We start from the raw sequence: 27,624 nt of genomic DNA, 5'->3' as shown, positions 1-27,624 counted from the left end.
GCACACAAAGCACAGCAAGCTCACAAAGCACACAAAGCACAGCAAGCACACAAAGCATAGCAAGCTCACAAAGCACAGCAAGCACACAAAGCTCAGCAAGCTCACAAAGCACAGCAAGAACCACCATAATGCAGAGCAACAACAGCAAACATGGAAAAATAAAACACATGTGAACTACAGACAGGTTGAGAAGAATTGATGAGGAAGAACAAAACGTCATGACTCAGGTGGGATTCGAACCCAGGAACTTAGAATCTAAATGCAATTGGTTAACTAGATGCGCCACTCAGTTTACACAGTTCATGAGGCAGCAGACAAGAGATTAGAGAGCTGAAAGGATTAACATGTCAATCACCAAAGATGCAGAATTGACACAGCAGAAGTAGAAATTACAGAAATACAATGTACATTAGTTCAAGTGAAATTGAAGACAAGCAGATCATTATGTATAATGATGCTATACAATGTAATATACAGTCACATTAATTTATTACTATGACAAATAGACAACGTCACAGGCACGGTAAGCTTTAGAGTGGTATTTCTAAGAAAGAGAACAGAATATCAAAAATCTGTTCGGTCACATCTGTGCGGATTGCTCCAAACATTATACGAGCAGAACCTGACATAAAATACACAAAATTTGTAAAAGGAGTAGCGAAAAAATCATTTACCATATGCCTTACAATAACACCTGAACATAATGTTGGAAAATGACAAACAAGGTATCGTTGCGATCGGCATAAAACAGTGAATACAATTTCACAAAGAAAATGTATATCAGACAATGTATTCAGAAGTTATAAGCAGTTCAATAAGAACTGTTATAGTTTATAACCCCTAGGTGGCGCTGTACTCTGACTTCCCAGGTACCTTCAGGACATCATGTCGAAGCTCCTTACCATTTTTTGCGCGGATATGTCCAATAGTTCAAAAAATATAACAATTTATTTGAAATTTCAAAATGGCGGACAGGCGGTTTGGTCAAACCCGGCATAATTCACATCGACAGATGCGGCATGAGGTAAGCAATCCATAGACATCAAGATCATAATTTTCTGACAAACAGTTCAGAAGTTATGGGCAATAATAGCCTATTTTTCTATCTCATGACCCATAGGTGGCGCTGTCACCAAATTTGGCATGGACCCCAAGTTCATGGTCCACATGAAGTGTACCAAATTTCATTTCAATTGATCAAAGAATGACTGAGCTACAGCTTTAGAACCATTTTTGCGTCAACCTCGTTAAGTTTGCGCATTTATTACTTTTGAACAAAGATAAATATCAAAATTCTGTTCAGTCATTTCTATGCGGCTCACTCCAAAGATCACCTGTGCCAAATCTCATAAGAATTGAACCACATTTGAAGGAGGAGTAGCGAAAAAACAAAATACTGTACATTTCAAAATGGCCGTTACTGTAATGGGTGGAGTCTTACTGTAAAGTATCAAATTCAATAAGCGGGATGAGAGCAATCACGTGTACTAATTAGAATTTTCATAGATCAAATGGTTCACTATTTATAACAGTTTGAACATTGATTTTTTGCACTGCTGGTGGCGCTATAGAGTTATTGCTAGAGACCCCATTTTTGGTCACATGACTATTTATGAGCACCTCTACAACTGTGCCAAATTTCATCATTTTCCTATGTACGGTTCATAGTGCTGCCATAGACTCCCATGGGACGATAATAATAATAAATATAGCTGCAAGCAGCGATACGGGGCCAAGCACAATCAGCGCAATGAGCTCCCAAAGCACAGCAAGAAAGATACAACTTATCAATCACTCAGGGCGCATTGAGCACCCAAGGTGCATCAAGAACACAAGTCTCAGCAAAGAACCCAAAGCGTAGCAATGACAGAGCAGAACCACCGCAGTGCAGAGCAGCAACAGAAAACATGGCAAAAATAGAACATATGTGAACTACAGACAGGTCAAAAAGAATAGGTGAGAAAGAACAAAACTATAATAGAAGAAATTAACACCCGGCTCAGGTGGGATTCGAACCCATGAACTCAGAATCTCTATGCAAGCGACTTAACAGATGCGCCACTCAGTAGACACAGCTCAAGGGGCAGCAGAAAAGAGCTTACATGCCATACAAAGAATTCAGAAGTTATAAGCAGTTCTATAAGAACTGTTATAGTTTATACCCATAGGTGGCGCTGTTCTCTGATTTCCTCAGGACGTCATGCCGAAGCTCCCTACCGATTTTTGCGCCGATATATCCGATACTTCAAAAGTTATAGCAATTTATCACAGATTTCAAAATGGCGGACAGGCGGTTCGGTCAATCCCGGCATAATACATATCGACAGATGCGGCATGAGCCAAGGAATCCGTAGACACCAAGATCATAATTTTCTGACAAACGATTCAGAAGGTATGCGCAAAAATAGCCGTTTTTCCTATCTCATGACCCATAGGTGGCGCTGTCACCAAATTTGGCATGGACCCCCATTTCATGGTCGACATGAAGCGTACCAAATTTCATCTCGATTGATCAAAGAATGACCGAGATACAGCCTCAGAACCAATTTTGCGTCAATCTCGTTAAGTTCGCGCATTAATTACTTTTGAATAAAGAAAAATATCAAAATTCTGTTCAGTCATTTCTATGCGGCTAACTCCAAAGATCACAGGTGTCAAATCTCATAAGAATTGAACCAAATTTGAAGGAGGAGTAGCGAAAAAACGAAATACTGGACATTTCAAAATGGCCGATACTGTAATGGGTGGAGTCTTACTGTAAGGTATTAAAAACAATAAGCATGAGGAGAGCAATCACGTGTACTAAGTAGAATTTTCATAGAGCAAATGGATCACGAGTTATAACCATTTGAACATTGAATTTTTGAGATGATGGTGGCGCTATAGAGTTACTGCTAGAGACCCCATTTTTGGCCAAATGACTATTTATGACCACCACTACAACTGTGCCAAATTTCATCATTTTCCTATATACGGTTCATAGGGCTGCCATAGACTCCCATTGGGGAAGAAGATTAAGAAAAATAATAATAATAATAATAATAATACTAACAGAAACAATAGGTGCCACAGCACCATAGGTGCTTGGCCCCTAAATATAGCTGCAAGCAGCGATACGGGGCCAAGCACAATCAGCGCAATGAGCTCCCAAAGCACAGCAAGAAAGATACAACTTATCAATCACTCAGGGCGCATTGAGCACCCAAGGTGCATCAAGAACACAAGTCTCAGCAAAGAACCCAAAGCGTAGCAATGACAGAGCAGAACCACCGCAGTGCAGAGCAGCAACAGAAAACATGGCAAAAATAGAACATATGTGAACTACAGACAGGTCAAAAAGAATAGGTGAGAAAGAACAAAACTATAATAGAAGAAATTAACACCCGGCTCAGGTGGGATTCGAACCCATGAACTCAGAATCTCTATGCAAGCGACTTAACAGATGCGCCACTCAGTAGACACAGCTCAAGGGGCAGCAGAAAAGAGCTTACATGCCATACAAAGAATTCAGAAGTTATAAGCAGTTCTATAAGAACTGTTATAGTTTATACCCATAGGTGGCGCTGTTCTCTGATTTCCTCAGGACGTCATGCCGAAGCTCCCTACCGATTTTTGCGCCGATATATCCGATACTTCAAAAGTTATAGCAATTTATCACAGATTTCAAAATGGCGGACAGGCGGTTCGGTCAATCCCGGCATAATACATATCGACAGATGCGGCATGAGCCAAGGAATCCGTAGACACCAAGATCATAATTTTCTGACAAACGATTCAGAAGGTATGCGCAAAAATAGCCGTTTTTCCTATCTCATGACCCATAGGTGGCGCTGTCACCAAATTTGGCATGGACCCCCATTTCATGGTCGACATGAAGCGTACCAAATTTCATCTCGATTGATCAAAGAATGACCGAGATACAGCCTCAGAACCAATTTTGCGTCAATCTCGTTAAGTTCGCGCATTAATTACTTTTGAATAAAGAAAAATATCAAAATTCTGTTCAGTCATTTCTATGCGGCTAACTCCAAAGATCACAGGTGTCAAATCTCATAAGAATTGAACCAAATTTGAAGGAGGAGTAGCGAAAAAACGAAATACTGGACATTTCAAAATGGCCGATACTGTAATGGGTGGAGTCTTACTGTAAGGTATTAAAAACAATAAGCATGAGGAGAGCAATCACGTGTACTAAGTAGAATTTTCATAGAGCAAATGGATCACGAGTTATAACCATTTGAACATTGAATTTTTGAGATGATGGTGGCGCTATAGAGTTACTGCTAGAGACCCCATTTTTGGCCAAATGACTATTTATGACCACCACTACAACTGTGCCAAATTTCATCATTTTCCTATATACGGTTCATAGGGCTGCCATAGACTCCCATTGGGGAAGAAGATTAAGAAAAATAATAATAATAATAATAATAATACTAACAGAAACAATAGGTGCCACAGCACCATAGGTGCTTGGCCCCTAATAATAATAATACTAACAATTACAATAGGTGTCTCAGCACCTTCGGTGCTTGACCCCTAATAATAATAATAATAAGAAAACCATCAAACGCAATAGTGGCCTGCCGCCCTGCGGGCTTGGCCCCTAATTAACAAAACAAAAGTCCACGAGGGGGCAAACAACAGTAAACAGGTTATATAAATACACTGGACAGACTTAACACACAACTAGACTTGACCTTAGACTTTGACACTAGACTTGAACAGCAAATACAAGCTGATATGAACACACCATGACAACGTGTTCCCACACATAACATGGTACTGTCAGAATCCTGTCAAATAGAACTAGACATTAAAACAAGACAAGATTCTGACAGATCCTGACACTGTGTAATGAATTCATGTTTCATCTTTTAATTATATGCAACTTAAACTAAATGAATTTTCTGGGCTTTGTCTTTCTTCAGATACAATGAATAAAACCAATAAAACAAATGACAGAAACAATAAAGAAATGGACAGTTCAGTGTTTCTGTCTCAGTTTCTCATAGTAAGAGATTTGTGGATGTGGTAAATAAATTATCAAGTAAAACAAATAGAGGTGAGAAATAAGAATTTTATTAATTATATAAATTATAGACTATAATACAATACACTAATGGTCAGATTTTATAACATTATCTTTTTCTATGTGTTTGTCACTGTTAGACTCACATGTCTGTGTGTTGTAAGGGTGGATTCACTACAGTGGTTCAGTCTGTAGGAACGCCGAAATGACTGAGAAATGTTAACAGCAAGATATTATAAAACTGTGTATTTCTGGTCAATTATCACCCTTCTGCAACCGTAACACAGTCTCACCCCATGTCGTCAATATTTGACGACACTTGACCATTCGTCAATATGTGACGCGGAGGGTATACCTTTCGCGTCATTTTTTGACGAACTGGGGACTTCAATACTATTACGTCCGTTGCATTCTCTTCTCCTATTTTCTTACCATTTTCGCGTCGGTTTAGGGTTAGATTACGCAAAATTAAACAGTGTACGCGAAATTAAACAGTGTACGCGAAATTAAACAGTTGTCACCTGGCGTTGGGGTTAGAAACAGTTGTCACCTGGCGTTGGGGTTAGAGTTAGGTTTGGGTAGGGATGTCATTATGTAAATCTAACCCTAAACCGACGCGAAAATGGTAAGAAAATAGGAGAAGAGAATGCAACGGACGTAATAGTATTGAAGTCCCCAGTTCGTCAAAAAATGACGCGAAAGGTATACCCTCCGCGTCACATATTGACGAATGGTCAAGTGTCGTCAAATATTGACGACATGGGGTGAGACTGGGTTGGCAACCTATACCAACGACGAAAATAAGTGCAGTTATAATAGCAAAATATGTGGGAGAGCATTGCTAGAATATAAATATATTGAATTGCAATATGTAGCGTTTAAATATTACCTTTAAATCAAAACTAAACAACAGATTGGTAAATTAAAAGGTTTAATAACAGTACTGACTTAAAGTTACAATTGAAATGGTTACACTTCAAATGCATGAAATGGTACTTAATACAAACAATTGACTGTTTCCAATGTATGTGAGATATTACCTGATAAGATAGAGAAAGAAAGAAAGTTTAGAAGAAAGAGAATCAACATTAAGAACTGGAATCTAAACCCAAGAACTCAGGTAAAGAAGAAAAGCAGAGGGCAGAAAGCAAATGGCCAATGCCAAAAGGCAAAAAGCCCAGAGCTCATGAAAACCAAGACCTTTATTCTTGATCCCTTGACCATGTGACTAAACCTAACATCATACATTCAAACTGACCAATCAGAAGACCACATCTTTAACCACCACTGTATTGAATAAACAGCTGTGACAATAGTCTGTTATCACTATCAGTAAGCACAGGAATCCAGATGGTACAGTATGGAAAAGGGGATGTGACAAAGTAATAAATTCCTATATTTTTAATCCAATAATCTACTAAACTAAGTGTAATAAAATATATAATACAGGCTATAATATATAAAGATAACTATACTACAAACTCACTACAACTTACTACAAACTTACTACAAACTCACTACAACTCACTACAAACTCACTACAACTCACTACAAACTCTCTACAACTCGCTACAACTCGCTACTACGTACAACCAACTCCTCAACACCAATGCAAACGCCTACTGCCAACCCCACAAGAGGGCACGAGTTTCGAACCATTTTTATCCGGAAGCGATACTCAAAATGAAGCAATGACGTATTCAACAGAAAACGAGGCCTTGTTTGTCATCGTCACGTGATTTTCACGGAAACGATACAAGCCTCGAATCGGGGCTTTATCTGGAACGCCCCTTTTTGCTCGACACATGCTCCGGAGCCTCGCTTCAGATGTCCCATCACTAGTGATGGGCAGTCCGGATCTTTGCATAGATTCGGCTCTTTCGGCTCAAGCTCCGGCTCTAAATTTTAGTGATAGCAGTTCAGCTCTTTCCATAGATTCGGCTCTTCTGGCTCGGCTCCCTTAGAAGAGCCAGCTCTTAGGGTGCCACCCCTGCCTGCGTCTGAAGATTCGGCTCTGCTTGTTCGCTACAAAGAATCAGCTCTTAGAGCGGCTCGTTCGCGGACAACCCATCACTACATAGTGTGTTCTTATCTTAGTCTTGTAGGTTATTGTTTTGTCTTTTGCTCCCTCGTGGGCTCCTTTGTTATTAAACCTTTTTGAGTTCACCTATACCTTTGCACTTGGGTCCCATCCTTTGTGATGCATGACAGAAGTTGCAGTAGTGTATAAATTACATTGTTTTAAATACATCCTTTAAGGAATTTCCAAGCAAAGGATAGATCTGAGAGGGGCTTGAAAATATTTTTCTGTACAAAGGGAGGCTGGTGGAACAAGATTTTTTTGTCTTATACCATGTTGTGTTAAGCAGTTCAAAATAAGATAAATCTATTTTTATATGTCTAACTTAATTCTATATACTCAATATTACTGTCGTGCAATTCAAATGAAAACCCTTCAGGTAATGTTGGGGCATGGGGGGCTCCAGTTTCTTGGACTTTCCTTAGGGCTCCCAAAATGGTGAACACGGCACTGTTTACAGGACTCTCCAACAAATAACAGCTACACGTAAAGATAAGAATAGTTGTCAGATTAAGTCAAATTCAGGCATGTTATGAAATACTTTCCTTCTTATGCTATGAAAAGTGTCAAAAAGTGAAGGAGAGTCTTTCTTTAACATCCGCTTGAGTACGATAATCAGATCATTAAATGATCTACCACAACTTCAGATATTGACACAACTTTACAAACCGGTTGAAGTCAGAGATCTCCACAAGCACGTATGTATACACATGTATATATATTGAATCTTTAAAATTTTACGAAAAACAATCATGTTAGTTGTGTTTTATTTTACTGTAATAACTGTCTGATGAATTAAGCGTCACAATGATGTTTTATTTTTTCTTAGGAATAAGAAAAGAGTTTTCGGGCTTTTGTGACTTTTTACAAAACTACATCATGAACTTCAGACTCTCATCATTGATCCTGCTGTTACACATTCAAGGTATGAACACTTTTGAGTAAACATCAGTTTTGTGCTTGTTGGACATTTGGGAAAAGCATCAGTGTTGTTTACTGCATTAAGACAGTGATATAAGAAAAGAGTCAATACAAACCTTAATTATTCAAACAAGAAAATGTAAAAGCTGTCACTCGGGCGATACCCTTTCAAAAGTAAACTTTATTTCTACATTAACAGTGCATATAAGTATCCCAAAGGTACATATTGATTCTGAGGTATGTAAATAGTTTATATTAGGAATTTTTTTTCTGACAGTGTAAGTAAATAAAGACAAGCTGGAGAGGCCAGAATGTAACCACAAAGTTGTTTTCCCAAAGACGCTTTACATGTAATTTACAGCTTTTTGTTTGTAAGGGGGGATTCACTACAGTGGTTCAGTCTGTATGAACTCTGAAATGACTGAGAAATGTTAACAGCAAGTATTTCTTGTCAATTATCACCCTTCTTAAATGGAAATAAGTGCAGTTATGATAGCTAAATATTGCTAGAATATAAATATATTGTATTAATATGTAGAGTTTAATTATTAGCATGAAATCAAAACTAAACAACAGATTAGTAAATTAAATGCTTTAGTAACAGCACTGAAATAAAAATTGAATTGGTTACACTATAAATGCATGAAATGGTAAATAATACATAGTACAAATTAATGTTTCCAACGTGTATGAGATATTATCTGATAGTATAAAGAACAGAGTAAGAAAGAAAGAGAGACACCACTAGACAGTGACGTCGCCAGCTGATTTTACCGGGGCTTCAGCCCGGGGTAAATTGAGCTAAGCCCGGGTAGCTAAAATTGTTGTTTAACTTTTTTATTTCGTGTTTTTTATATGTGTGTTCTATCCTTTGTAGCCTGTTAATACAGGAAATCCTGAACACTAAACTTTGAGAAGCAGAATGGACGGGGAGGGGCAGAGGGTCACTTTGCGGTCTGGTCTGAGATCAGTGGATCTGTGCTCTCAACTAAAGTTACTTCTGTCAACCAGGGGTGGTGTTTGCGTATGGCAGGGTATGGCAGTTGCAATACCCTAGCATTTAGACAAAACACCAGAAATCAACAGGCTATAATGATGCTCATTAAAAATAATTAAAAATATTTTCAGTAGAACATATCTGAACATTGGTACATCACTAATAGGGATAATTTAAACATGTGGTCAACTTCATGCTATAAAACAGGAACCGCCAAGCTTGATGACATCAATGTGCCGCAAGAGCGGTTTGAAAGCAAACTTTTCAGATGATTTCTCGACTCACCCTCACGGTACTTTGATGTCATCAGCCTGTCGTTCTTGCAGCGCAGCTTGAAGTTGAACACAATCTTTAATAGTGGGATTCCCCCTGCAGGAGCTCTCATGATTTTTCCAAATAGCATGACAAAATGTACCTTTCCAGTAGAAACTTCGCATGGGAAGCCCAACCTGTCCTATTAACTCACACCAGCTGCCAGCATGTCTCCCATAAACACTCTGGTCTTGTTTCTTTCTTCATAGTCCTTTCTCATCTTGTCATACACTTTGTAGACACTTTTTCTCTTGCAACCCTCAGACATTTTGAAAAAAAAAAACATAGTGAGAACGGGAGCTTCAATGAATGGTTGAAACGTAGCACAACACACATACATGTGAAAGTGCGCATGTGCAGAAAGCGAACCTAGGGACGAGCACGTACGACAGTTATACGTACACATATCATCAGAATGATTGACATCTGGGATGACCAATAATATAGGTGATCCACCCGGAAAACGAAAATCTTCCGCTATACCTTTAATTTACATTATTGTTTTCTAGTGCAGGATTTTACATTTGTGTCACCGGGTGACTATGATGGGGCGGAACCGAAAGTGGCGGAGAAAGGTTCCGCCTGAAGACGGTTTCCGCCCGGGCCCGATTTTTAACCGCACATTTTACTTCCTGGTCTCCCTGGCAACACAGATCACGGGCAGATGAGCCACAGGTGTATCAGATTAAGCTGGCAACTCGTGATTGGAGGGGAGAAGAGAGACAAGACCCATAAAAGGCCCAAGGAAAGCACAAACACGGGAGAGTTGTTTTGGGCACGAGCTCCATTTGCTGCCTAGGGCAGAGAAATCACACGCTCCGTCCTTGGAGGAGCCGGAGGGCGCCGTTGATCCACGGAGTGCTTATAGCAAGAGGAAAGAGTACGGCGGCCAAGAGAGGCGAAAAGGACGGAGCTGTGGTATTTAAAGGAGCACTGCACCGGAGGGTGCTTTGTAAACGTTGTGCGTAGTATGTGAGTTGAGGTACGGAGCTGTGCTCGTCCGTTATACTTTGGCAGTAGGTTGCACTTTCTCTCTTTCTCTCTCGTAATTCTCAGTGGATGCTACCGTAAGAAGAAACCCTGTGGGTAGAAGAAAACAATGGAGATTGTGACACGCTTGGAGTAACCAAAGTGGAAGGAAACGAAGCAGTTTGTGAACTATTTACCAAGAGGACCGCTGTGAGTATTGGCTCTGGATTTAACTGAAGCATAACTACTAACCTGTGTATTATCGAACGCCTCCAGGAAGAGGAAGGCGGCCCTACCCCCGATCGAGCGTGGTAGGTGAGCCGCAGGAGTAGGTGGATTCAGTAGCCACAGCAGCAGAACTAAAAGCTCCGGCCGTAGTGCCATCGCCCCCATCTGACCTTAGCGAAGTGGAGGACGCCGGGTGTCTCGTGTGCACACCTGTATTGTGGTGGGGGAGTCTATGTCATTTGAAAACTTTTCACGTTGAAGTGGTGCTGTGTATTTGCTGTGGGTTGCTGTGCAAGTGCTGTGTGTCTTGTCAGACGTACCCCGCATCATCCCTTCTACTGAGGAAGAGACGGAGAGGCTGACGGTTGTGAGTAACATCCATTATTGTACGCTGTGTGCGATTCAAGTGTAAAGCGACGGTGTGGGCTTTGGAAGTCGCCCCGTCTGTGTGTCGGCGGTTTCAGAGTGTGGCGGTGAAGACTTGGAAGCTGGCAGTGCGTGTGTGTGAGTACAACCACGAACCTGTATATTGCTACTTTACCTGTGTGTTCTATCTTGTGGCAGAGTGAGAGGCGAAGGAGTTCCGCCGCCCCGTGGTCTCTACAAAGGGGCGCCCCTGTCCGGTATTCGATCGGCCTACGGGCATTGAGGATAGGGCAGCGCTCGGCCCGGTGAGACGATGTGACGGTTCGCCCCCCCTGCTGGTCAGCGCATTCGCCGAGAGGGTTTTTGCCCCCGGCGCCCCCTGGGAAAATCATCGCCGTTCGCCTTTCTGTGCAGGCCAGCTGTCGTAAGCCCGCCCACGTGCATTGTCGACCAGAACGCCGTATAACGAATTGTGGACAGTCACACATGCCCGAGCTGTAAACATCAGAGAGGTGGGAAGTATCCAAGTTGCAATAACTGTGTTGTTGTGTCTAAGCTGCCTGTAAAGGAAGAGAGAGAACGAGAGTGAACGTCAGTAGAACGAACTGTGGACAGTCACACATGCCCGAGCTGTAAACAGCAGAGAGGTGAGAAGTATCCAAGTTGCACTAACTGTGTTGTTGTGTCCAAGCTGCCTGTAAAGGAAGAGAGAGAACGAGAGTGAACGTCAGTAGAACGAACTGTGGACAGTCACACATGCCCGAGCTGTAAACAGCAGAGAGGTGAGAAGTATCCAAGTTGCACTAACTGTGTTGTTGTGTCCAAGCTGCCTATAAAGAAAGAGAGAGAACGAGAGTGAACGTCAGTAGAACGAACTGTGGACAGTCACACATGCCCGAGCTGTAAACAGCAGAGAGGTGAGAAGTATCCAAGTTGCACTAACTGTGTTGTTGTGTCCAAGCTGCCTGTAAAGGAAGAGAGAGAACGAGAGTGAACGTCAGTAGAACGAACTGTGGACAGTCACACATGCCCGAGCTGTAACCAGCAGAGAGGTGAGAAGTATCCAAGTTGCACTAACTGTGTTGTTGTGTCCAAGCTGCCTGCAAAGAGAGAGAGAAAAGACGGGGGTGAATGTCAGGAGAGTGACCTGTGGGAAAAGACCATACTTACCAAGAGCTACCAGCAAACCGACAGGTGAGGACGATCCCCGTCCAGGCCAAACGAGTCTTCGTGTCCCAGTCGAAGCCTGTGGAAAGAAACACCAAGTGGAGTGAGCAGTGAAGTATCGGCCCAACGTGACACAGGTACCGCAGTTAGAGAGAGAGGAAAACCCCAAGTTCACATTATTTTGTCTTTGCCTCCAGGAGAGAAGAGGAGGGCGCCACGGATAGCGGAGTTGGCAGGAGCCTGTGTTCCCCGTCCCTTTCCGCCCATTACCTGGGTCACCCGCCCCTGGAACCCCCGTTGCCCTCTTCCCCCTTCTGCCACTTTCCCGTGCTGTGGTCTGCCTGGAAGGCAGAGAGAGGAAGCTAGTTTTAATTGCCCCTTCCCCATTCCCCCAGTTATTTTAAATATTTAAATAAAGTTTGTTTTAATACTTACCTGCTCTCGTGTTGTTTGGTCATTGGGTTGGCTTTGGGGACCTCCTCGAGGTGGAAGTTGAGAAGGGGCGTGGCTTTAGGGTTAGCAGCCAGCCCCTAGCCATGACATTTGGATCTCAAAAATATGCTTACATTCACATTATACTGTGTTACAAATGTCAATAAAATTTCATATTTATTTTCAGGGTTCCTAACATTGGATAACTTTAATGTAACCTGTAATGAACTAAATATTTGTGCTGCGAGGGGGACAAAGATGACAGTGTGGTGCGAATACTCAAACATCAACATCACAACTGGGTTCTGGTTCAGTCAGAAACAGAGAACAAACTGGAGAAACAAAGATGAACCTGAAGATTTGACTTTAGATTCAGATTACTCAGGACGAATGAGTCAAGAGATCACTAAAGATTACTCACGACTCTCAATAAATGATCTGAGAGAGAGAGACAGTGGAGAATATCAGCTCATGATCATTATGAAGGATGGAGTTAAACATCTCAGCTCATTCACAGTCAATCTAACAGTCACAGGTACATTTACATTCTCATCAGTCCAGTTAAACTCTTTTCATTTCTCATCTAATGTAAGATTTTGATTATTTAGTTTTACAGGTGAAGATGAATCCTGAATCTACAGGACAGCGAGTAAAACTGAGCTGTGATTCCTCCTGCCCAAAAACATTTGAAAATTATTACTTCTGGTTCAAGAGTGGACAACATTTAACATACAACCAAAGCATATTTGTTTCATCCAGTGAAAAAACTGACAGTTATTCCTGCGTTAAGTCTGTTTCAGTTCCCTCTTCATCTGTGTGTGAGTCTGACATTAAAATGGAAGAACAAACTTTGCAGTTTTCTTGTTGATTCATATACAGTATGAGTGTGTTTGTAATTGATTGTGAATGTTACAGCAGTATTTTGTGACTCTTTCAGGTCTTTCTAACAGTAGCTGTAGGGATGTGATTTACACCTTTACAAGAGTTTGTGCTTTAGTGGGATCAACAGTAGATATTCACTCTTCATACTCACATCCCACTGGATATACAGTAGACAAAACATCCTGGGGTTACTTTCATCCTCCTGAGGGACTCCGAGATCTGCGTGAGGATCATCCGTTTTCTGGTCGTGTGGTGTTTGTGGGAAACACAATGAGAATTAATGACGTCAACACGAGTGACTCTGGAGAATATTACTTCAGGTTCATCACTAACACATCAGATGAAGTTATTGGTTCTCCTGGAGTCGATCTTACTGTTACAGGTAACTGCTCATAATAAACTCTCTGTAGTGCAGCACTCATTATCCTGAAGCATTACAGCTCGAGTAGGAGTCTGATATCAACATGACTGTGATTAGAGGTTTAGGTAATGCTTTATTAACTTGGAAAAGTAGTTAATGTGAACTCTGTTATATGAAATCTCAGATACACGAGTGAGAAGCAGCCCAGACCCTGTGATAGATGGAGAAAAAGTGATATTAAGCTGTTCAACTGAATGCACTCTGGATAACAAACATACTTACATCTGGTATAAGAATGGACAACAGGTAACAGATGGATTGACATTATTAAACAAGCTGTACCTGGACTCAATCAACAGTGAGGAGCTACAAGAGTATTCCTGTACTGTAAGAGGTAACACAACATCTCATCATACATCTGACTTTACTCTTACACTGTAAAAAGTAAGCAGTTGGATCAACTTAAAAAATAACTTCAGTTGGTAATGCCCAGGGTGCGATTTGCCGGGGGGGATGCGTGGGATTTCCCCCTTTCTGGTCAATGTATCCCTGCCTCTGCTTAATTATTTTTATCCCCGGTGGGGATAAATTTATCCCCCTCTCAAAGTGATCAGTGCTACTACACTAGTGGCGGGATGGATCACAAAACTTATCAAGAATCCGTGGTTTGATTAAAGTAAGTTTTATTTTAAAATATGCTACTTTGGCTTGCTCTGATATAGATGCCGCGCAGCCTCTCTGTATTCACCACTCTGCGAGACTTGCTCAATGTCCCGCCCATGGCGCTATCTGATTGGTTACACACCCGCTTACACCTCACGAGTAATATCCTATCAACACTTGCAAGATGGTTGTGGAGCTGTCAGCTGTGTGTCGAAACGAAGGAAAGCAGCATGCATATTCACCAGCATATTATAAAGCATATTAATAAAGCGGGAATAAACACCACAATCTGATTATCTGTTTATGATGACAAGCAGAGTTAGTGTCCCATTCACACCACACAAAATGGCCGAAGTCACATATATGATAAACGCCAATGAGGCGATTAGCGAGGCGCGGGCGCGTCCAGTTTGCGCAAATGAGGCAAATTGACTAACACATAATGCATCTGTCTTTTCTATCATTTCACTGTAGCTCAGCATCGCGGTGTAAAGTTAACGTTATTACTTTAAAAGCAGCAGTAAAACTGTTTCTACTGTAATAGTTTAACTTTGCAATCAATCCGTGTGAACTGTCACTTCGATAGAACAATAAAATCCGAAATGGACCACACCCACTGTCATCGCCAGCCTTCTGATAGATGACGTTGCGGCTAATTTATCTGATCCTGTCCATTAGCTTCGATCCATGTACAGCTTTTCAGAATGTCACCAAGTACAAATGTTTATATAATATATATGATTTCAGCGCGAAAACTCTAGCTAGCTAGCTGGGAACAATGAAAAGGGTTCAGAGCAGTATATCATCGTATTTCACAGGAGGGCCATCACAAAAAAATCCTAAAACTGCAAATGAGAATGTTACTACTACAGGTAGGATGGACGGCAACTCACAACCTCAGCAGAACTCACAGTCCCATGTTGACTCAAATGAACAAGGACCATACAACCCAGACTTACAAGCTAATGATTCGGTTTCTGGGGTTGTTGGAGGTTGCATTGAGCCAGGGTGCTTTGCTAAATGGAGAGAGGGTCGAGAGTGGCTTGCTGTCACCACAGATGGATCAGTTCAATGTTCAGCTTGTTCTGACATTAGAGATTTAGGCCCATATACACAAGAGAGGCTTCACATTGACTCTGCATTTATTAATGGCATAAAAGCAAAGTCTGCAAAAAAATTAAATGACAAAATAAGCAGACATGGAAAGTGTCAGTCCCACATCAAATGCATAGAAATTTTGCATAGAAGACGCGAGACAGCAATTGAAAAGGCAGTAGATAACAGTGCAGCTCTGTGGAGAAAACACAATGAGAAGACTTTAAAAGTAACTGAGAACTGCATACGTACAGCCTATATGATCTGCCAAAACAACCTCTCATTCAAAATCCAGCCACAGCTGGTGGAACTGCAACAACTGAATGGTGTAAACCTGGGATATATGCTGACAAGGCTTGTCGTAATATGCTCATGTTTATTGGAGAAAAAAAAAAAGAGAACTCAGCTAGTGGACTTTATTAAAAACTCATCTGATAAGTTTAGTATTCTCATTGATGAGAGCACAATGGTGTCAAACAAAACATGCCTAATCATCTACATTAGGATTCCCTATGAAGGTGAGGTCTGCAACTTCTTCCTTCAACTTGTTGAGCTGCAGTCATGCACTGGATCGGCTATCTGTGATACCCTGCTCCAAAGCCTTTATACACGGGGCATCTCTGAAGACATGTTGCGCACCCGGCTTATTGGCTTTGCAACAGATGGGGCCGCTGCTATGATGGGCAGATACAGGGGAGCAGCCACACTCCTACGTGAGAAGATCAACCCTAACCTGACCGTCATTCACTGTATGAACCACAAGTTAGAACTTGCTGTCCATGATGCTGTGAAACACATTACAGAGGCGAGCCATTTTCAGATGTTCATTGACTCTCTGTATTCATTTTTCTCTCAAAGCCCAAAACATATGAGAGAGTTTGAGTCTGCAGCTTCCGATCTGGGCATGCACGCTCGCAGAATAGGAAGAGTATTTGATGTGCGCTGGCTGTCCTCATCCTGCACGTCTGTGACGGCTTTCTGGCAAAGCTATCCAGCCTTGGTCAAACTCTTTGGAGTGTTGATGGAAGACAAATCCAGATCTTCTGTGGAAAGAGCCAAATGTCAGGGCATTCATGGTAAAATGACACAGTGGCTTTTTTTGGTGGAGATGGCGTTGGTAAAAGATGCACTGGAAACCCTGCAAGCCTTGTCCCTGTTTCTGCAGAGGAGAGATGCCACAGCTGTCAGTGCCAGTGCTGAGGTGGATGTTGCACTGAGAACACTGAGGTCTATGCGGCAAGCAGATGGTGTAAACGCAAGAGGCCTGAAGGAAGAATTTGAAAGTTTACACTCTTTCAAGGGAGTGAATGTGTCTCAGCCAAGTGACAGTGATCATCGGAAGGCAGAGGTCTTTTGTGAAAGACTGTTTGTTTCTCTGGCCGACAACATTGAGCGCAGGCTGGATGACAACGGAATTATTTCTGATGCAGCCGTTCTAAATCCGTCAAATTGGCCATCTGATGAAGACGAGCGCATCCTATATGGAGACAACAAACTTCTCACCATTCGGAAGACTCTCGCTGTTGAGGCTGCAACCAGTACCATACTCCTCAAGGAATTCCACCAATTCAAATGTCATGGCACCACAGGAGACAATCTGCGCAAAGTGCTCATCACTGTCTCCACACTCCCAGTGTCAACAGCTGAGTGTGAAAGGGGATTCAGCGCCATGAACTGTATTCTCACAGATGAAAGAAACCGAATAAATGTGTCCACACTGAACAACCTACTGTTCATTTCCATAAATGGGCCAGAGGTTGCCTACTTTCCTGCCCGGAGATTTGCAGAAATGTGGATAAAAGAGGGACGGCATGCTGCAGATGACGCTCCCACAGGAAAGCAGAAAAAGACCACAGAAGTCCATCATCAAGGCAGACTGTTTTCCTAGTATGATGCATAGGCCTACACTATAGCCTATTCATGTTTAAGTTGACACTACGTTGTGCCATATAGTTTTACCATTCATAAATATGTGTTTTGACATGAGTGGCAATGGCATTATCCATGGTACTGGGAGGGGGATTTAAAGGGATAGTTCACCCAAAAATGAAAATTCTGTCATCATTTACTCACTCTTATTTTGTTACAAACCTGCATAAATTTATTTGTACTGATGAAAACAAAGGAAGATATTTTGAGAAATGTTTGTAACCAAACTGTTCGTGGACCCCATTTACTTTCATAGTATTATTTTTCCTACTATGGAAGTAAATGGGGTCCATGAATGGTTCAATTACAAATATTTCTCAAAATATCTTCCTTTGTGTTCATCAGAACAAAGAAATTTTGGCGGGTTTGTAACAACATGAGAGTGAGTAAATGATGACAGAATTTTTGTTTTTGGGTGAACTATCCCTTTAATTCTTGTGTTTTTTTGTTGTGCATGATCACAGTTCATATGTGTTAATAAGAAAAAATATTTTACAATTCCTGCAAATGCAGTGATGAAGTTCATGTTCTCATGATTTATTTTTATGAATTAAAATGTTTTGAAATGTGCTGTGGACAGAGATGCATTCATTTTTTTCTCTTTCGCGCAGGTTATGTTTTGAAAGACGATGTCCTGTAGCTCAGGCACTGCCCCAATTTTCAACAGGCTCACCTAAAACTTTATTTTCCAAAAAAATAAACACTTTTACTATATTCTAATTTTGTCAAGTATTTAAAAAAATAATCTCATAATTTGTGCTAAAATAGTCTAAATGTTTAGTTTTAAAACCATTTTGAGCTGGTTATATTTTGATGTTTCTGCTTAAGTTCAGCAGACAGTGAGGTTTGGGTTTTGTTCCGATCAGAGCTTGTGAGCGGAGAGCGCATTTCTGTATATTAGAAATATTTTAATTAGATATATAAAAAAATATTATAATGAATTTTTGTTAGGTCGGACAATGATTACCAAATTTCTCTTTTATATTGCTCCTCATAACCACTGAAACAGTCAAAAAATCAAACCAAAAGTAAATTATGGATGGAAGTGTTGGGTACAAAATGACTTATGAAAACATCCCCCCCTCTGTTTTTTTCACAAATCGCACCCTGTTAATGCCTAAAAAATGAAGTTGTTTCTTATTGTGAAATTCAAGTGAAATTTTAAGTTGAACAAAACTAGTTTCAGTTACCAACCGAAGTTACTTTTTAAAGCTACAGTCGCCAACTCTGGAGGATTGAGATGATTTCGAATGTTTTCAATTTTTATGCCCCTCCCACACTACCACCAAGCAACCTCATATCGAGCTCGTCCTCAGCAGTGCATTTTTAAGCATACTTAGATTACTTACATAACACTCAGAAATACAATAAATGGTTGATAAAGCACAATTACCTGTCAAGAAGAAATGTGACAAGCTCTGCATCCAGCTTGAACCCTTTAAAAGCTCATAGATCCCTCCACCTTTCAAATGCTGGTCCGATATTGATCCTAGTTTTATTACCGGCACGGTCGCTTTCTAGGGATGGCTCCCGCAAAACTGACGTTTCGACACTGTGTCGAGATCCCGAAGCGTAAATGTTTCGAAACACTGCTCCGAAATGTGACTCGAAACACCTGTGCAACGTGATGAAGTGATTTGAAACACCAAACGGTGCATTTCACAAGTATTTCGAAAGGTGGCGTACCTGTCGAATCTGCGTCGAATCTTAAACTGACAGGGTAGGAAACAAATCTGACAATACCTCATAGATGCGTTTTTGGCAAGATCAAATACTATAAATTACTTAAAAGAAGTAATTTTTCCTCATAGGTATGTAACACTTAGGCTACTTACAAAAAATGCATGCCAGCAACAACAAGTGTCCCTTGTGTGAGAATGTTTTCAAAGGCTGGAGAAATTATATGTAAAAAAGAAGCTGGTTGAGTTTATCAACACAGAACAATTTATATATTTGAATCAAGATCTTTATATGTAAACAATGTGGCATATTATGGCTTGATATATTTTATAAATCTATTTATTTGGTATATCTATATTCCTTTTTTTTTTATTAAATAGACCCGAATAGCCTATAGTTATCGACAATTGTGAGCCTAAAACCTCATGCAGTTGTCAAACAGATGTTAAAACAACAACAAAAAGCATTTTATCATAATGACGTAGCGCATGCATTTCCCGGGTTCGATCCTAAGATCTACACATGAGAGTCGAGAGCACTATCCACTCTCCCATTCTATCACTTGTGTGTCAATCAAACAACATGTGGGATACAATCTGTCAGGGCAAGTCTAAAATCTTGTCAGGGCTGCTTCATGTAAAGACATGCAAACGACCGCTAGGTGTCACTGTGGAGGCGGTTTCGGATTGATGTTTCGAAGCCTCGTAACATACGGCACAATTGATTCAACTGTTTCAGTGTTTCACGAAGCCTCGCTCTGCCCACCACTATCGCTTTCTATCTTAATTTCCTTCTTTTCCTTGGTTGTTTTCTTTTCATTGGTTGTTTTCTTTTCATTGGTTCTTCTTCTAGCTCTAGTTGTTAGCCAAGGAATCAGAAGTGTGTTAGTGAATGTTCTTGTCACGGTTAATCCGTGTCATGTCTTGTCTCTGTTCCGATTGTTATCACCTGGACATTCATTGATTAATTACCTGCCTCATCACACCTGTTTGTCATTTAGTCTGTGTGTATATATACCTCTGTCTTCTGTTTGCTCACTGCTGGATCATTGTCATTGTCACTACTTTCATGTCTGTTCCTGTTTCTTCTATTGGATGTTCCAGTGTTACCTGCCCGTTGTTTTATTCTCGTTCTGTTAATAAATGTTATTTATTTCATTGTGAACTCTGCACTTGCGTCCTAACTTCCTCACTCCTGCATCCCAGTCGTGACAGTTCTCTCCGCAATCACGCTGCATTCAATATAAGCTGGATTCATGTGATATTAGGCTTGTTCGACTTCAAGCAGCACCACAAGAGCTGATCTTGCCGACTGCAACTTTAAGTAAATCCAACTTTTCACTTGTTACAGTGTAAATGGTAAAATAGATAGTTTCAGTCCTTGATGCTGATTGGTTTATTGTCAGCTATGACGTCATCGCTGAGCTACTTTCAGTGTCAATGTGCAGCACTTATAGCTGATCATTAATATTAAGTGAGATGCTACAAAATTACAGCTTCTGCAGGTTTCAAAGTCAGGTGTCGGTGTGCCGTGTTGTTTTGTGTATCATCATTACTGGGGAAACCCCTAAAAAAGAAGATGAGGAAACACAATCAAGGTGGAATTATTATTTTTTAACGCAAGCTTAACTTTAAATGTACTAACACAACCAAAAGTGAAAGTGTTTTAGTGCTGTCAGTGGCACTGAACGTCATAGCGCATCACTCAGAACTTTTGTGTTATTTTGAAAATATGTACACAGCTGTCATGATGGTTATTTGCTGAGTAGCGCTGTGATAACGGCTGCAGTGAGACTGAAATCTGAGAATCACAGAAAAGTAAAATTCTGAATGTTCTGCCTTTTCTGAATATAACTGAGTTTGTGTCTTTTTTTCAGATATGATGGACAAAACAAATGCTTAAATACATAAAACTGTAGGATACTGATTAAAACAAGGCTTGGCTTTCTGAAGGTTTGCTACTATAATGTTTTAATAAAGCTTTTTTGTACCTGCATTTCAGAGATATGACACACCCTGGACTTGTGGACTTCCTCAGAGTCGACACGTTGATGACATCATGTAGTGCAGACTTTAGGGACCCTTACACACAAGGGCACACCAGAGCCGTGTTTTGGAACAGACTCGAGCGTCATGCCGAAAATAAGAAGAGAAGTTGCCCATCAGTGTGTCTGATGTAAATGAGCTTTTTTATTAAACTGTCACAGTCCCAGATTGTCTGCCAGCCTTTAAGCTCATTTACACCCTGATTATTTTTAGACCCACATGAGTTGCATTGGAAAGTCTGAAAGGAAGTTTTGCATCATCTAAATTTAACACTTTTTACAGGTTTTAAATTAATTACATTAATTTCTTAACAGTTTCCCTAAAGTTCAATGTAGAAAATATAAAACATATGCAGATTATTTCTGTCTCAGTTTATTAGTAATGAAAGAAACAGGTTTATAAAAATATAAAACATAATCTGTCCTGTGAATCGAGTTGAGACTGTTGCTCAAGAATAAGAGCACTAGCAGTAAAAAGATGAAGATTAATGATTAGATTTTTTTCTGCTGGAGACATAAAAGATGAAGTAAAGATAAGAGACATCTTTTACAGGACTCAGCAATAATTAACAGCTATAAATTAACTTTTAATATAATAATATGTAATAGTTGTCAAAATATTTAAAGTCCAAGCATGTTATGAAATGCTTTCCTTCTTCTTATGCTATAAAAATTGTCAAAAAGAGTTTCTTCAACATCCGCTTGAGTACGAGAAAATGAGATAAAATCATTAAATGATCTACTACAACTTCAACTGCTCATAATAATGCTGTATTTACACATTTATAAGGACTAAAGTGATGCTATTGATCATAAGAGCTTTTACCATTTGTGTTTTATTTATCTTTTGTTAAACAATAATTAAATAACATTTTAAAAACTGAAAAAGGAAATTAAAAAGCCGTGTCATGAACTGAAGTTTATGTTGTGAATTTTACACTTGTTTTTGAGGTTGTCTCTGATATGATGTGTTTTGCTTACCAGTCTAAAACTGAAGCTGGTATAAACTGGTTTTCTGGGCAGAGATGTCTATCACACAGTCTCATCCTGTTTAAGTGGGTGGTTTGTGGCAAAGCCGATCAAGTTTTTATGCTGATTCAAGAACACGACACTCATTTTTAATCTGTCTTCAGAATTTAAAAAATATATATTTGTGTAAGTATGTATCCGTCGTCTGATTGGTCTGACTGCTCTTTCGCAAGGGCTTCTGGGTTGGTAAAGTGCACAAAGCCTGCTGCAGACAGCATCAAGGTGGAAAAGGGGGCGCTGATGAGCACACTTCGAAGTGTAAAAATGACAGATGTGACACCCTACGAACTCGTAGACTAAGCGAGCACGCACAATTTTCTAAATATGTTACTATTAGCTCCATTTAACATTTTTGTTAACAAGTTTTACAATTTCAAAGAAACAATTACATTCAGTTTCCCCAAAAGTGTAATGTAAATATAAAAATGTGCAGATTATTTCTGTCTCAGTTTATTAATAAGGAAAGGAACAAGTTTATAAAAATATAAAACATAATCTGTCCTGTGAATGGAGTTGAGACTGTTGCTCAAGAATAAGAGCACTAGCAGTAAAAAGATGAAGATTAATGATTAGATTTTTTTCTGCTGGAGACATAAAAGATGAAGTAAAGATAAGAGACATCTTTTACAGGCAGTGGCGTCTATATGCTTGTTGTATCTCACAGTAAGTTTGTTTCTGCAATATAAAAATGAGAGTTATGTGATTCTCGTTATAAATCCAGACAACAACCAACTTACAACGTCTATTGCTGGTGTTTGTTAGTTCAGTTTGTTAGATCAGTCTGAATCGTAATCTAATGCTTCACCTTTTTTTCTTATTTAGTTTTTTTAGTAAGATCAGACTGAAGTTGCAGTAGTGTATAAATTACATCGTTTTAAATACATCCTATAAGGAATTTGCAAGCAAAGGATGATCTGAGAGGGGCTTGAAAATATTTTTCTGTACAAAAGGAGGCCGGTGGAAAAAGTTTGGGAACTACTAGCTTAAGGTTAAACCAAGACCTTTATTTTTTTAAAGAGAATAATTCTGTATCATGTTGAAAAGGACAATGGGCACTATTTCTATTTTATAAACCAAGATTTTTTGTCTTATACCATGTTATGTTAAGCAGTTCAAAATAAGATAAATCTATTTTTATATGTCTAACTTAATTCTATATACTCAATATTACTGTCGTGCAATTCAAATGAAAACCCTTCAGGCAATGTTGGGGCATGCGGGGCTTCAGTTTCTTGGACTTTCTTTAGGGCCCCAAAATGGTAAACACGTCACTGTTTACAGGACTCTCCAACAAATACCAGCTACACATAAAGATAAGAATAGTTGTCAGATTATGTCAAATTCAAGCATGTTATGAAATGCTTTCTTCCTTCTTATGCTATGAAAAGTGTTTAAAAGTGAAGGAGAGTCTTTCTTTAACATCCGCTTGAGTACGATAATCAGATCATTAAATGATCTACCACAACTTCAGATATTGACACAACTTTACAAACCGGTTAAAGTCAGAGATCTCCACGAGCACGTATGTATACACATGTATATGTATTATGTTACAAAAAACAATCATGTTAGTTGTGTTTTATTTTACTGTAATAACTGTCTGATGAATTGAGCGTCACAATGATGTTTTGTTTTTTTCTCAGGAATAAGAAAAGAGTTTTGGGTCTTATGTGACTTTCTACAAAACTGCATCATGAACTTCAGACTCTCATCATTGATCCTGCTGTTACACATTCAAGGTATGAACACTTTTGAGTAGACGACAGTTTTGTGGTTGTTGGACATTTGGGAAAAGCATCAGTGTTGTTTACTGCATTAAGACAGTGATATAAGACAAGAGTCAGTACAAACTTTAATTATTCAAACAAGAAAATGTACAGCTGTCACCGGGGCAGTGCCCTTTCAAAAGTAAACTTTATTTCTACCTAAACAGTGCATATAAGTATCTCAAAGGCACATATTAATACATCTGAGGCATGTAAATACTTATTAGGACATAATATTTCTGACAGTGTAAGTAGAGATAACAACACTGAAATAAAACTTGAATTGGTTAAACTATAAATGCATGAAATGGTAAATAATACAATTAACTGTTTCAAACGTGTATGAGATATGACCTGATAGTATAGAGAACAGAGAAAGAAAGAGAGACACCACTAGATACGTCCGTTTGTAATCGTATTGAAAAGGCTTCATGTAGTTGGAGCTGATGGTGTAGTGGGCAGCGCTCCAACATGTGGTGCTTTTGCACTTTTGGTGACCCGAGTTTGATTCCCGGCTCGTGGTTATTTGCCGATCTCATACCCCTCTCTCCTCCCTGTACTTTCCTGTCCTCCCCTAAAAACACTATTGAATTAAGACAAAACTGGCCAAAAAATATAACAAATAAAAGCCTTCAAACACCTAAATCAATACGATTGATCGGATGCAAATTTGTATTGTATTGAAGGGGTTGGTGTTCTTACACATGTGTACTCTGCTAGTCTAGTAAGTTATCGTCAAGTTTACTGTTAAGCATTCAAGTACTTCCTGTCATAGTTTTGTGTAGTCTTATTCTGTTTTCATCTGTCTTTGTTGGTGGCTTTAGGTGTTTTAGGCACCAACTGGGTTTTCTTTTGTACCCAATAAACCTTGTACTGTATCTGTACATGCAAAGCCTGCATCTCTCTCTCTCTCTCTCTCTCTCTCTCTCTCTCTCTCTCTCTCTCTCTCTCTCTCTCTCTCAGAGTAATACATTCCTATATTTTCTCTTCTATCAGGGATTCCTGGTTGTGATTTATATCAGCAACTCATTTGGAGAGTAATGTAATGACTTAGGTAACGCTGTTGGGTCAGTTTCCCAGACAGGGTTTAGATTAATCCAGGACTAGGCTTTAGTTATATTAAGACATTTACGTAACTTTTACAAACATACCTTACACACAAAAATACTGGTGTGCATCTTGAGATAAAACATTGGCACCTATGAGTTTAGATAGTTGGTAACATTTTACAATAAAGTTGAATTTGTTAATATTATTAATACATCAGCTAACTTGAGATCAAGTAGGTCAGATTAAAAAGAAAAACTCATAAATAAACTTAGGTTTATTCAAATTAATTTACATAATTGTTCTCTAGTGCAGGATTTTACATTAAATTTACATTATACTGTGTTACGAATGTCAATAATATTTCATATTTATTTTCAGGGTCCCTAACATTGGATAACTTTAATGTAACCTGTGATGAACAGAATATTTGTACTGTGAGGGGGAGACGGGAGACAGTGAGGTGCTTTTACTCAAACATCAACATCAAAACTGGGTTCTGGTTCAGTCAGAAACAGAGAACAAACTGGAGAAACAAAGATGAACCTGAAGATTTGACTTTAGATTCAGATTACTCAGGACGAGTGGATCAGAGGATCACTAAAGATTACTCAGAGCTCAGAATAGATGATCTGAGAGATAGAGACAGTGGAGAATATCAGCTCATGTTCATTATGAAGGATGGAGTTAAACATCTCAGCTCAGTCACAGTCAATCTAACAGTCACAGGTACATTTACATTCTCATCAGTCCAGTTAAACTCTTTTCATTTCTCATCTAATGTAAGGTTTTGATTATTTAGGTGTACAGGTAAAGATGACTCCTGAATCTACAGGACAGCGAGTAAACCTGAGCTGTGATTCCTCCTGCCCTTTAACATCTGAAAATAATTACTGGTTCAAGAATGGACAACTTTTTAAAAATAGTCAAAGCATATTTGTGTCATCCAGTGAAAACACTGACAGTTATTCCTGCTCTGAGTCTGTTTCATTGCCCTCTTCATCTGTGTGTGAGTCTGACATTTATAAAATATTTAAATTAAAATGGAAGAACAAACTTTGCAGTTTTCTTGTTGATTCATATACAGTATGAGTGTGTTTGTAATTGATTGTGAATGTTACAGCAGTATTTTGTGACTCTTTCAGGTCTTTCTAACAGTAGCTGTTGGGGTGTGACTTACACCTCTAGAAGAGTTTGTGCTTTAGTGGGATCAACAGTAGATATTAACTCTTCATACTCACATCCCACTGGATATACAGTAGAGGAAACATACTGGCATTACAGTAGTTATGGGGCATTCAGAGATCTGCATGAGGATCATCAGTTTTCTGGTCGTGTGGAGTATCTGGGAAACACACTGAGAATCAAAGACGTCAACACGAGTGATTCTGGATATTATAAGTTCAGGTTCATCACTAACACATCAGATGAAGTTTCTGGTTCACATGGAGTCCATCTTATTGTTACAGGTAACTGCTCATAATAAACTCTCTGTAAAGTTGCTTTCACTGATCAGATTTGATGAATATATTTATGCTACTGTTTTAGGGTCCTTACAATTTTTTTATCTTTTGTTAAACGATGAGTAGATTACATTTTAAATATTCAAATATCAATGCTATCAATCATTTTAGTAAATCATCTGAAATGTCATCTCGTCTGAACACTGTATGATGTTTATGTTGTGAATTTTACACTTTTTTACGGTTGTCCATGTTGAAAATAATATGATGTGTTTTGTACTGCATATATGATGCTGCTGTATCTTCATTAGTTGGACTATGCAGTTTACCAGCGTGTAAGCATGGTTGATCGGATGCTGGTAAATAGTGTAAATATGTTGGTCAAGCAGCCAGGCAAGCAGCAAACCAGCACTTACCAGTCTAATCCAGTATTAAAACTGAAGCTGGTATAAACTGGTTTTATGAGTTGTTACACGTTCTCTCTAAGTGTGCGATTTATGACAAACTTGCAAAGTTGATTAAGACTTTATGTTGATGTTGAGGACACTCATCACAGAAGTCTTCAGATTTAAAACAAATACACTAATCAACATTTGACGTTGATCAAAAAAGTTAATCAAAGTTGTTTTTAGACAAAAAGGTTTTGATCCACTTCAAATGTTGACTGTATATTTATGTTGCACTCGTGTGTTTGACAGATGATTTTTTTTAAAGCAATTTAAGCTGTGTTCACTTTATATATTTTATCTGTATGTGTGTGTTTGACTGCGTTATCTTGCCATTGTTCACATCATACTGAATTGAGCTGAATCAAACATTTCAGGCATAACTAAGAAAAGTAGTTGACATGAACTCTGTTATATTAAATCTCAGATACACGAGTGAGAAGCAGTCCAGACCCTGTAATAGATGGAGAAAAAGTGATATTAAGCTGTTCAACTGAATGCACTCTGGATAACAACCATACTTACATCTGGTATAAGAATGGACAACAGGTAACAGATGGATTGAGATTATTAAACAAGCTGTACCTGGACTCAATCAACAGTGAGGAGCTACAAGAGTATTCCTGTACTGTAAGAGGTAACACAACATCTCATCATACATCTGAAGAAATTATATAAGATATAGTTTCAGTCCTTGATGCTGATTGGTTTATTC

The 27,624-nt window shown here is 39.4% G+C and overlaps 3 protein-coding genes and 1 long non-coding RNA gene across 6 annotated transcripts in view; all 4 read left to right on the top strand.

Annotated features, from left to right (window-relative positions):
* The window catches only part of LOC129453070 (uncharacterized), a 206,855-nt gene that overhangs the window by 56,101 nt on the left and 123,130 nt on the right, over positions 1–27,624 (top strand). The window lies entirely within an intron of this gene.
* On the top strand, positions 8,306–22,624 carry LOC141363080 (uncharacterized). Of its 3 annotated transcripts, none has more exons than XM_073865600.1 (6): positions 8,307–9,067; positions 12,692–13,039; positions 13,113–13,322; positions 13,442–13,768; positions 13,932–14,141; positions 20,991–21,105. In XM_073865600.1, exons 1-6 carry the CDS (start codon positions 8,956–8,958, stop codon positions 21,014–21,016), a joined length of 1,233 nt encoding a protein of 410 aa, XP_073721701.1. In that variant the 5' UTR covers positions 8,307–8,955; the 3' UTR covers positions 21,017–21,105. The 3 variants fall into 3 exon arrangements, with proteins under 3 accessions (XP_073721700.1, XP_073721701.1, XP_073721702.1); XM_073865601.1 differs by lacking the exon at positions 20,991–21,105 and adding an exon at positions 21,116–22,624 and having other exon boundaries at positions 8,308–9,067; XM_073865599.1 differs by lacking the exon at positions 20,991–21,105 and having other exon boundaries at positions 8,306–9,067; positions 13,932–14,209.
* On the top strand, positions 11,751–12,506 carry LOC141363101 (uncharacterized). The gene is made up of 2 exons (XR_012368608.1): positions 11,751–12,182; positions 12,270–12,506. It is a non-coding gene; the product is annotated as an uncharacterized lncRNA (long non-coding RNA).
* On the top strand, positions 15,288–17,497 carry LOC141363065 (E3 SUMO-protein ligase KIAA1586-like). Its single transcript, XM_073865546.1, has one exon. The coding sequence runs from the start codon at positions 15,288–15,290 to the stop codon at positions 17,391–17,393; it is 2,106 nt and encodes a 701-aa protein (XP_073721647.1). The 3' UTR covers positions 17,394–17,497.

Source organism: Misgurnus anguillicaudatus, unplaced genomic scaffold, assembly GCF_027580225.2.
Source record: "Misgurnus anguillicaudatus unplaced genomic scaffold, ASM2758022v2 HiC_scaffold_32, whole genome shotgun sequence".
NCBI classification, from domain to species: Eukaryota; Metazoa; Chordata; class Actinopteri; order Cypriniformes; family Cobitidae; genus Misgurnus; species Misgurnus anguillicaudatus.
Note: the sequence above shows the minus strand (reverse complement) of the source record. Positions and strands in the feature narration are given on the sequence as shown.